Source organism: Battus philenor, unplaced genomic scaffold (genome assembly GCF_028537555.1).
Source record: "Battus philenor isolate CCGP_79_NKW_IND1 unplaced genomic scaffold, ilBatPhil1.0.hap1 SCAF_7, whole genome shotgun sequence".
In the NCBI taxonomy this organism is placed as follows: domain Eukaryota; kingdom Metazoa; phylum Arthropoda; class Insecta; order Lepidoptera; family Papilionidae; genus Battus; species Battus philenor.
In genome coordinates this window covers 15171619-15184418 of record NW_027181737.1, presented here as the reverse complement: position 1 = coordinate 15184418, position 12800 = coordinate 15171619, and the positions used below count along the sequence as shown (strand labels likewise).

The window sequence follows — 12800 nt, the reverse complement described above, 5'->3', positions numbered from 1 at the left end:
ACGTTGACGAATATACGAGGATTTATTTCTCTCAGTTAAATGTACTTAAAACTCTGTATAAAGAACGTTAATTTTTCTAAAGACCCTACCAAATTATAACTCGTAGTGATTAGCACCAGGTCCCAGAGCGCATGCTAAACGCCTGCACGACTAATTCAATCAAAGCGATCCATATCGAAGTTATCTCCCCACCCCCATTTCCCCCCCATTTACATACAAATACATACAAATCGGTTCGGAACCGTAATCGGTTCCGGGTCACGTGTCTGCCGCGTCGAATCGTCCAAAGAGACCTTTCGTTCACGCTTAATAAAGTCACAATCTTCTCACAATACAAAACAGCCTGGCTCCACGAGCGCCCTCGCCTCACCGAAAATATCGAGGGTAGAACAGATTCCAAATTTGAATTTGATTATCGAAGTGTGCCGGCTATTTATCATTCGTAATGACGCAGCGTCGGAAAGAGGACGCGTTCGCTAATATTGTAATCATGTTGATGCGTTTAGAAATACATATTTATTGTTTATGGAACCCCGCGAATCTGTTTGAGTGGAAAATATCGAAGCCTTTATTGATCGAAAATGACTTTTCGTATACAGCTGTACGCATTTTGAATTTGTAATATATAAAAGAGATACAGAATAAATGTAAAATCTTCACTTAAATGTATATGATTTTCATTTATATGTTTCTATTTAGCTTTTTCATAAATTATAGTAATAATTCGATACAATACAGATTATATTGTTGCATGGATTGTAAATATTCCTAGTCACAAAATTGGTTTTAAACATTTTAAAAATTATTTCGTTTCGAACACACAAACATTTTCGTACAAACGCACAAGCTTGCATGAACGGACTGTTGATAATTTATGAATGACTGAAATAAAAAAATACTCTGGTGGTCCAGCGGTAGAGTAATGAGACTTGATATCGTAGATCGCGGGTTCGATTCCCGGAATTTTATCTTATATAATTCACAATTTGTGTATTAATTATACAGAATTGCCACTGCACACAAAAGAAGTTTCCAGAAGATGGGCAGCAGCATTCTCCGCGTACCATAATACGACACTGGGATTGAAAATCCGATTGCCATTCGTAGCTACTATGATATATTCTCCCATAGATATCATTGGCCTAGTACTAGCAGTAGGCGTCTTTGGGTTGAATCGACCAAAAAAAAAGTATTTTATATTTTACTAGCTGTACATTTAGTTATTTTATTGAATAAATAAAACAATCTGTTTAAAAACCTTTGTAAGCTCATGCACAACAACTTTGCTAAAGATTATCATATGATCACATGCACAGTTTACGATTTTATAAAGGACATACAGACAAACATACATTTTTGTATATTTTTATATGATTTTTTAAATAATTTATTTAAATCCAGTGACAGATTGTTATAATCAAATATAATTTAAGATATGAAACATCGGAGTTTAAGTACTATAATTATGAATGGATACAGTTATTTAACAAAAATTTAAATTCGTTTTTTTTTTTAAATAAATAAGTAAATCATAATTTAAAAACATCCCTGTCCGATTGAAATGTACAATAACTTCCCAAATTGTGTAATATAATTAAAATTAAATACGTATTATACAGTATAAAAATTATAAACAGACAACCTCGTTATCTTTTTCGAAAGACGCTCTTTCCGGGTCGCTTTAAACCAGTCCCATTCCTTAAGTACTGTAAAAGAATTATAAAGGAATTAATATACAAAAATTAATAAATTATGAAGTAGGGAAAATAAAAAGAAATGTAAAGTGAGATATAAAAACAAAATAAAATGAAGATAGAAATTTGTTATAGTAACTAACTGTCATATACAAAGAATAAGGCGAAAGAATAGAGACAATATGTCTAAGGAATATTAAAGAAAGGAAGAGAACAAAAGCAGAAAGAAGATTTAGTAACAGAAATTGTAAAAGACGAGAGAGAAGAACGCAAATACAAATTAAAATTAAATATCTTTGTAAAATAGAGTCCCTGTCATAAAACATGATAGGAGGAATAGAAGGTTCTGATAACGAAATCGGTGAGAAAAGCAGGCCTGACCTGTATCTAGTAGTGTATATATGTGTTATAGATGAAATACAATGATGAAATTTAAGGCTCGCTTTTGTTCATCTATGACATTCTTCATCCTTGAGTCTATCCAGTAGAAAAATCCGCAATGAAACCTTTCCATATCTCGTAGGCCCGAAGTGAGGGGCCACTACCGATAAGTACGTATATCTACTTTAAGTTACAAGTTGCTTTAAGTTATCTTAAAAGTTAGAAATAAAATAAGCATCGTGTAGTTAGAGCGGTATATCTTCACGGTACTGTAAACAGACAGCGAATAAGGTTTTAAATGTTACTCACCCAGTATTACGGGTCACATCCGTCATAAGGAGTCTGCGTCTGCAAACATACTGCCGCCTATATACAGGATGCTACAATTTATTGATGATGATAAATTAAACATTTTTGATTTACAAATTTATCGAACAATACGACTGCGACATCTCGTGGAATTTAATATTTATGGTACATTGAAGTGTTTTTACAAAATAAGTAGCGTAACTTACTTCTTATTATATCAGGTACCTGCCAGTACAAGTCGAATTAAAATCGGCTCAACCGTTTCAGAGATTAGCCGGAACAAACAAACAGACAGACGTCTGACATATAAAAAATAAAAAAAAAATTATTTCGGTAAATGTATCATATAAGCGATTATTTTAATATTACATACAGGCATTCCATTTATATTTATTTGTATGGACATCATAAATAAATATATTATTAATCTACAGTTTCATCTGTCCGTTCCTTTCTAAATAAATAATCGGCGAAAATGTTCCTTTGCATTTTATATATATATATAATATATATATATATGACATATTTAAGCGCCATAGTCTGTGAAGACTAACGTTATAACTATTATAAATATATAATAAAATAACACCCTGTATTACACAATACAAAAGGGAAGCACTGTTCCCTAGTATGAATATTTTATATTGAATTACTCACGCTTCGGCGGTCCGGTAAAAATATTGTTCTTCTCGCACTTGTCGCCGGCACTTTGGGAGTTCGACTCGATTTCCTACTGTAATGTGTCGCCCAGGACTCTGTACTAACCCTTACTAATGTAACTCGAATATATATTACTCTCCAGTCTTACTACTACGTATGATTTAAATATGAAACCTATATATCTAATATATAAAATTCTCGTGTCACGGTGTTCGAACTTGAACTCCTCCGAAACGGCTTGACCGATTTTTACCAAATTTGCGTATTCAGTATGTCTGAGAATCGGCTACTATCTATTTTCCATACCCCTAAGTGATAAGGGTGGTCCACCCCTAAATTTTATTTTTAATTTTTTAGACATTTTTTTTAGTATTTATTTTATTATGATACAGCGTACAAAAATACATACAAACCTAAATTTTCACCCCTCTACGATCAACCCTTATCTTACATTTGTTAATTAAAAACTTTAATTTTTTTTGCAAAACAACGTTTGCGGGATCAGCTAGTATATATACGAGTATATTATCAACCATTTCAGGCAAAGAAAGTCCACCTTTAAACTTAAGCCTCTTTCATAAACAGGTCTCAGTTGAAATAAGCCTATAAACAGCGCCTACCAATGACTTATTAGGTCCACTGACCACTTTACATGTATACCTTCAGAGCCTTAAACCTGTAGGGGTCAACCTTCCTGCGAGGCCTGTGGCTTGCTCTCTGCCACGTCATTTTTCTTGCTTATTATGATATACTAAGTCAAGCGTGGCTTCTTCTTGATAGTTCGAGCCATTATTCGAAATTTTAAACTTAAATTTTCGCAAGCCAAAATGTAATACGCATTTAAAACACACATTACATTATACGAAAATTATATTTATTATAATTATATGAAAGTACAAAACATGTGTATTGAAGTTAGATATAATGGCATATGTATATGACAGCACTACTAATAATACTTAAGACGCCGGTTAGTTAATTATGATCGGTGTTTGTATTTCGTTAATTTTATGTTGGAATAATAATAATTATTATTCACACCGGTAGTTTGTTTAGATTTCCTAGAAGCTGACATAGGTTATATAAATTTAAATATTGAAATAATTCGACAATCAATCGGAGCCAAAAATAATTTTTAAACAGCCGCATGTGTGAGCCGCAGTTTAGCCACCCCTGTACGTGTATTATAAATTGCCAGGTGTCATAAACATTTAAGAAAATTAATGAAATGTATGAACAATAGCATAGAGGAAAGTTTAAGTTGGTAACTATTTCATATATAGCCGCATAACTATATTCCTTTACAGATTGTAAATCATTTACTTATTTAATCGCCACGTTCAGCAGGCGGGTTGGCGATTGCAGTGTGGTATAATGGTACGCAGAGGACGCTGCTATATCACTCTAGAAACTTGTTTATGAGTTTTGGAAATGTTAAATAATTAAAGCACAAAGTATGAATAATATAAGGTTGTATTTAATGAACCTGCGACCTACAATCGCAGGTCTCAATCCTCTACCGCTGAGCTACCTGCATATAAGAATAAAAATCTGTTACATTTTTACTTATTAAATGATTAATTGTTTAATGGAGTCAGGCGTTACCTCGCGGAAATCCATCCTAAGTAAGAAAAGGACCAATATTTAGCCACTTCCGCACATGCAGTGGTAGTCGTGCAACGAATTTAGATGCTATTAGTGCGAATTTAGATGCGATTAGTGCCAAACACAGAGATGACTCTGTGTTTGGCACTAATCGGTGTAATATAACTCCTGAAGATGCCCCGTGGAGGGTGAAACACGTGTTGAGTAATTTGGTGGTGGCAGTTGTGTGATGATTAATTGTTTCGTAAATTTTATCAAAAACCATATAGTATTAAAGAATATTCAAAGATCTTTTACTATGAAGCCTTATATATAACCTATGCGACATTTGCAATCCGCAATGTTCGATATTGTATCCGAACGAAACACTTTTTATTATTGTACTCTAGTGCGTGTATCGGAACGAACGGCGTCTTTCACCGGCTTCTGTCAAAGTCAATTTTTGCATCTTCATCCATCACGGACAATTGTAACATATTTGATTTCTTTACATTAACTAAATGTGCTTGTTTTATATCGATACCCAACACGCAGTCCGCTACCGCTGGTTTACAATCCAATACCCATGAGGATAGTATAAAAATCATTCACGCCACAATTGACAACGGCATTCAATGCGACAGAGTGTACTGACACACAGTTTACTTCATGTGGGAACAAAGTCGTTCGCAAGCGTTTCGACATGCCTGTTTCGACATGCCTGTTTCGACACGCATGTTTCGACACGCCAGTTCGAACTCCCCCATTAGTGTCACATGGATTGTTATCAAAATAATTGTTGAACAGTGTACTAAATAGAAAATTATATTTTATTTATTAATGGCTATATGTGATAATCGTAGGTGAGTTTAATCTTTACATTTGTGCAGAGATGCCATTTCTTAGTATTCTACAGTTTCAGTTTCTCGGGGTCAATAAACCGCGCAGCAGATTTAAGAATCTTTGCATGGACAAGAATCCTTAGCAACGTTCCTTGAATATTTTGTTTTCATTTAGGCTGTACCTGATAGAATATATAATAATACATAATGTATATACATCTGGTGTTTTTTTGTTGATTATTTTCCTTCTCAATTTGATTTTACTTTTTTTTGTCTTTTATGATATTATCTTGTTTCACCTATGTTCATAACTTATCTTTGCACCACCTAAACGGTTAACTGGTTGAGAAGGCTTTCGTCATTAAGTTAGCCGTTATTCATAAAATGTATTAATAGTGTTAAATAAATAAATAATAAATACTGTTAAACTTTTTTAAAGTTGTCGTTGAGTTTCTTCCCGCTTCGTCTCCACAACTATACCTTGTAAAGTAATGTAGAGTGAAAAATAAAACAGATTTAATAAAAAAATACGATCAATAAGAGCCCGTTGAAATCCAATGTTGAATAAATAAATTTTATCTTTGTATAAACCTTTCTAGTTCACCTATTCCAACATAGGTCATCTTCCTCTCTAACCAAATATTAAATTATCCTACCAATGTAGCAGTATTGGTGTAGGCAGTATACATTCGAATTAAAAATGAGATAATGTTCGCATTTACCAGTCTAATACTTCAACAGTTTACTCAGGGATGCCGCTGTTTTATCTTTTGTTCCTATCTCCACTATACCAATTATTTTCTAGGTTATTCTCTGACTAGGTGGTATTCGGTTAGAGTACCCGGCGATAAATATTGCACACCGACCTTTGGAAAGAGACAATCGGCTAATTTCAGCTTCGTAGAGCGTTATCTCTGTCGCACGAAATACAACGACTGACAAAACTTTACATAGGTAGTTTGAGGCAAATATAGTGATCTACGGAACAGAAATGAGCCGATTGTCTCTTTCCCATGGTCGATGTGCAATATTTATTACCTTAGTCGTATAGCCTTAATGTATATTTGTTTCCTATGAAACAGTAACTTCTATAAGCATTACTTGTTTAAGGTTTAAAAAAAGTAATACCGTTACAGAAGACATTACAGCGATAATCAAGAAAACTACACTCTATTGAATTTGTTGTTGGAATTTCAATCTAATGATACCATTATAGGTGAATAAAAATAATAAACAGAAAAAATTCTTTGTCATCTTTATTTAACAAAAATCTTTAACAGTGTTGGTTAGTTTATAAACAGTATTTATTTATTTAAGTACACCAGCAATACATATTTTTATTTAATATTCATTATTGTACACGAGAGGATACATTTAAATAGTTTCAATATAATACACAAAAAAGTACAAAGGGCGGTCTTATCACACAACGCAATCTCTTATAGACAACCATAGTATGGATAAGGTAGAAGTAATAATAATGAGTAGTTGACGTGTATAAAACATACATATTTACAAATAAACGGACATAAACATACACAGACATACATACTTAAACATACGTACATATATATTTATAATAAATAAAGTATGATACATAGTACAATTTAAATGTACATTGAAATTTACCTTATAAATAATGGTTCTGTTATGTGTTCCTTTATAGGTGACAACATTAAAATAAATTAAAATTAAAGATAATAATGATCGCATGTAAGAGGGCATTTTCGACTTATGGCTTTAGACACCAAGATATTTTAATTTAAAAATGTTTCCTATTGCGCGTTCTTCAAGGCTCTATACTTAAAAATACTCAAATAAAAATTACAATCCGTTATATTATAGATACAGTGAATTATTAAAATGTTTTATGAAGACTATACGAGTCGCGAAAGATATCGAGGCAAGCCAATTATTCAAATATTCTGTTATATGAATTACATTTGTGAGATGGGAGAGTGTAACCCAAAGTCTCTCCGATAATGAGACCAACGTAGGAAGGCTTTAATGGAGTATCGAGGCAAATGGCATAAAACCTGCAGCACTATAAATTCTAAAAGGTTTTAACAATATTATTTTCTATTTTATATTTAGTAGATACATGGATTTAATTTTGTTGATTTTGAATGAAATTTGAAAACTAAATAGAAACCAATAAATAATTATAAAAAGTAAAAGGACATGAAAATTCGAACAGAAAACCCGATACACGAACGTTCACATGGTGAATTAAATTGTGGTACATTAACACGGGAAGGGTCCAAGATCTTTGATAGCTTCATACACTCACCCTATTTAAATTAGTTCTGCTACGGCATGTTAGTATAGCACGAGACAATGGGAGCATCAAGTTCGAATTCACAAACGAAATGATTTATAATCTATTTTTATAATAAAAATCTTTTAACAACTATCCGGAAATATTTTTTTTACTTGTAGGTGTAAATTTAAATAAAATCTTTTAAAAAATTTTCTCATAAGTAATAAATAACTTAAAAATAATACGACAAGAAAAATATTTTCAAAATTCGGATTTCCACAATATAAAAACAAATTTTCATTTACTACTTGTCGCTACAGATTTTGTACTGCTAGAAGTTATTGCATTGAGATAGATAAATAATTACATATTCTAGAGTGATTACTTTTTACAGGACTACTAAAGATAACTAATCAGTCAGCCGAGGTCCCTTAAAAGAGACCATAAACCATGTCACCCTTGCAGCGTTCACCCAAAAGGTCCAAGAGCTTAGCGGCCTGATAATCCAGTTGAATAGCAGGATGTAGCGAAAGAAACGTGGATAGGCGCCTTCTGCATTTCACACCACAACCCCAACGAATCCGCAAAACCATCTCGGCAGCATTGACAGATAGAGTAGAGTCAAAAATAAAATATAATAAGAGTTCTGTTAAAAGTTCCAATGTCGAATTTAAATTTAACATAAACATAAATGAGTCATTTAATTCTAAAATATTACCGACATTAAAATGTGAACTTTATTTATATGTTTAAATAAAATTTTAAAATAATTTTCTACACTCATAATAGCTTATATACAGGATGATTTAAAATAAATACTGAAAGCTCATCAGTTGACTAATGTACAACACATTTACCACGGTAGAGCTTGTCTACCTATCTCCAATCATTATATATAAAGCAATCATTCCGTAATATGTTGCAATATTTTTTTTATATATTTCAATGCGACAGGCAGTACAATATACTTTTGGCAATACAATCTTCAGGGACAGATATTAAACAATAATTAAATTTTATATGTAGTAATACTAATTTTAAGAAGGCTTCTATTACTATATAACCTTTACTTTATTTATTATTTTTGAAACCATTTATTTTTGGATATGGTGTAACCGTATTTTAAACGATAGCAAATAAACTAAACATTCACCATTGTAAATATTTTATACTTATAATCAATCATCCTGTATAGCTCTTTGAAAGAACATTACACGAGCTATAACTCTAAAAAAATTACACCTATTTCTAAACATCCTGTTTCAAAATTTACGCAGAAAATAAGTGAAAGTAAAAGGAATGTGTACATAGAGACAACGGTGTTTAATAAATATTAAGTAAGGTTGAAAGTTCCCGGAACGAACCGGACTGACGATATAATGTAGCTAAGTGATAAATGCCATCTTAAGACTGAAATCTGTTAGCCTAAAGGGCGAAGGTAACCGAGGTCGCTAGATATAGAACCTTTGTGGATCAATAAAAGATAATATCAACTTACATAACTTATTTAATCATCTATCAAAAACATATTTACAAAATGATTACTTAATAGCTAATATTGCACGTTTAGAATATAAACAATATAACAATAATATCAACCAAAGTGTAGTGCGTAACAGGCTTTCTATGTGACATCTGAAAGATTCATAAATTATTTATTTTTAAAGTTAATTGTGAAAGCTTTTCATTTAAGTACAGAACCGTTGTGGGGGTAGAATTGCTTTGCCTTTTTGCTATATCCTCCAGGGGATATATCATCCATATCTCCCTCCTTGTCTTGATGGGCAGTCATATGTCGAGTCAGATGGTGTCTCTCTCTAAAGCTCTCATTGCATACGGGACATTTTAATTTTTCTTCCCTTTTCCTCCTGTTTGGATCTGTTGTTGTTTCGCTCTTGTGATGGGTTCTCATGTGATACACCAGGTCGGAGGTCATTCGGAAACTGATACTGCATTTTGCGCAGACATTTTGCGCTGGAAGAGAGAAGGCAGCAAGAGTCGGTGGAAGAAGAGTACTTAGTATTGCCGCTGCAGGGTTTGCTATGAGTGGACTAACTGACTCCCTCGGTGAGACAGGGAACTTCATGAAATCAGACGTAGGCTGCTGAAAGTTCTGTACGCCAAAAGGATACGAGGACCCTGGCTGTAGATACGGTATTTCTGGTCTGAATGGAAGAAAGTTCATTTTGTTTGGAGATATCTGTTGTGATTTCGCATCTATCTGCTTACCTTGGTACTCCATGGCTTTAAAGCTCGGCGCTCTCTGAGGCATTAAGTTCGCTTCTGGATAATTAGGCGATGCTACGTTCTGGGATTTGAAGAAGTTGTTTCCGTTTAGCAAGTGAGCTGGTGTGATCAAATTGGTGAAAGCGGTTGCCTTGTTGAAAGAACTCGTGGGAGGGCTGGACGCTGATAACGGAGGACTTATTGAGTTCTGATAAAGTAAGTTGTCTGGACTCACAGATGGGTTCGGTGATCTGCCTGTGAAATTTGAGACTTTGGTGAAAGCGCTCCTCGGAGACATGTCTTGGGTCTTCTCACAATACCTGCTGTCGTATCTAGCTCTGGACTGCATGCTTATCAATGTTGGATCGTCGAATATCTTACTTTTGTACTCCGGGAGAAATTTTGGTTGTCGCGCCGCACTTTCATTGGAGTTAGGTCTACTTCTAGAACGTTCTGACGTGTCGGAATCGCTGAAGTACGTGGACTTGCTCGGGTACTCGTCCGTGCCTACGTCGATGTTGATGTCGGAGCCGAAACCGGGCGATACATTGTTCATGCGAACTCGGGCATCGTCCTGTTCGATTTCTTCTAGAGCTTCGGCGGAAGAGTTATGTTTGAAGAGTTCGGTTGATTTCTTAGGCTGTTCCCACTCCTCGGTGCAGAACAGCTGCTTGGAGACACGGAGCTGTCGCTCGGGCGGCTTCTGTCTCATTTTTTCGTCAGGCATCATCAGGAATGCAACGTCGAAGGATCGTTTCGACGCTTTTGTGGTATTGTGAACGGTCGACTGCATCTCGTTCTTTGATATCTGCGTCGACCTCGCGCTTTCGATGTTCAAGCTCGTCTCCTTGGCGTCGGGAGAGGGCTCCTTGTAATTTTGGTAGTTGTTTTGAACGTCCATTGTCATTGTATACTCATTTAAAGTAACTCACTACAACTCAAAGTTTTCGCACTTATATCGCGGCGGTAGAGCGCGGACGCGTGCGTGGATACCGTCGGCTAGTTTACGAATGCGAGCGTGACATAAGGGTGAAAAATATATAAGTGGGGTTAAGAACTACCCTTAGCGGGGCTTTTCGAGCCGAGGGGGCGTGGTGGCGAGCCAATCGCGAGCCAGCGGGCGGGCTTAAGGCTCTCCCGGACCAATCGGCGCGATCCGCCTCAGCGGAGCTTCAGGTTCGGACGGCGGGTCAAGATAACTGGCGCGAATTGAGCTCGCATCGAGTGGTAGGGTCAGATCGACAAAGACGGTATGATGCGAGCGGCGAGTGGCGGCTTATTTCGCTGTTCAACGTGTAGCGTTGGAAAAAAAAAACAAGTTTGCTTTATGGCGGTTGTTCGGTGTTATACTCGTGGCACATCTCGGCGCGAGATTGTGAAAGATGAAAGGTTATTAGCGATATATTTTTTGTAGCGAATATCTCTCTTTTTTTTACTATTGATCAAATAAATTCAATTTTTTTTATTTTATCAAACACAAACTACTAAAAACAGTTCTGCTAGTGTACAGACTATATTTGAATTGAATTACAATTAATTTATCTTTCTGTATTATGAAAATTTGTGTGGGGCCACAAAAAATGCTTATGGCGGATTAATTTTTCTTATGAAATCACTTTAGCATTTCTCCTAGCTTTTTAAGATAAAAGATTTTAATATCGGCAAACTAAATTAGTCTTATATAAATCTATACCTATATAACCTTATACGACTCTATCATTTGTCCGTATTTTACATATTTCCCTAACAAAACCTGACAAAGTTAAAACGGCCTGAGAAAATAACAATAAAAAATAATATTTTTTAAACCTTAGACATAAATACTACTCCTATATATCTCTCTACGATTCACTATATCAATAACTCTTTCTCTACGCTAAATAAAATTATTATATGTTTTGTGTTTAACCACGTATGGTATCACAATACATTCCTACGTAATGTCTCCGAGTATTTGTGTAATAAATTTAATATATATTACCATGTTGTGAAAGATATTTAAGTCATAATAAAACTTGTGAAGGCATTTCTCTCATATTGAATAAGGCTACACCTTTCTAAAGGCTTCATAATATGTTTTGTGGTCAACAGCACATCTTCAATACGTTCTATTATTCGAATTTGAGTTTATCAAACAAAAACTTGTAAATGAAATCTAATTGTAGTGGAAAGTATTTTCAAGTGATGAATAATTTTGGAAATTATTTTTTCCACTGCTATTAAGGATATTGTGATATGCATCAACATTTGTGTTTTTTGTGACCTCTTCTCAAATAAGGTTGTATTAGCAACCTTCGTAGCAGTAAGAAAAAGATTTAAAAAAATCTTGTTCCTAAATAATTAAATTTAATATATGCCAGTAGCTATTGCCCTGTCATCAGAAAAAAAAATAAGTAACATGTTTCAAAGGATCACTATTTATAGGATGATTTGAAATAAGTGTAAAAGCTTTTTGCTGACAAATAAGCTATACATTTCCTCTCCTTTTTCTTTTTTATGCCCTCCTCCCTTTTTGGGTACCTGTCGTTTCACCCTGCCTTGGTAAGACAGTGATGTTACAACTCGGGTAAAGTAATGTTTAATTTTATTATTTTATTTAACTTTCTTCTTTCATCTTTCACAATCTCTTATATTACAATTTTCCTCTCTTCTTATCAATCTCTATCTTTCTTTACATTCAAATCATCTCTTGCGCATCACCTTCCTTCCCTCATCTTTGTTCCTAGACAACAGTTTGCTACATTACCACAGTTTAGACTCAATTTTTCGATTTTTTTTATTGTAATTTTTAAATCTAGTTTTATTATTATATTATAGCTATTATATTATCTTTTATTATTTACT

At 34.1% G+C, this 12800-nt stretch overlaps 1 protein-coding gene across 1 annotated transcript; it reads right to left on the bottom strand.

The window, feature by feature from the left end:
* Window positions 1-9414: 9414 nt before the first annotated feature.
* Window positions 9415-10863, bottom strand: LOC137931218 (zinc finger protein 488). The gene has a single exon (XM_068774628.1). It carries the CDS (start codon window positions 10861-10863, stop codon window positions 9415-9417), a length of 1449 nt encoding a protein of 482 aa, XP_068630729.1.
* Window positions 10864-12800: the final 1937 nt, after the last annotated feature.

Bases quoted from the DNA above. Each gene is read 5' to 3' on its own strand.
- LOC137931218 (XM_068774628.1), bottom strand. From the start codon at position 10,863: ATGACAATGGACGTTCAAAACAACTACCAAAATTACAAGGAGCCCTCT.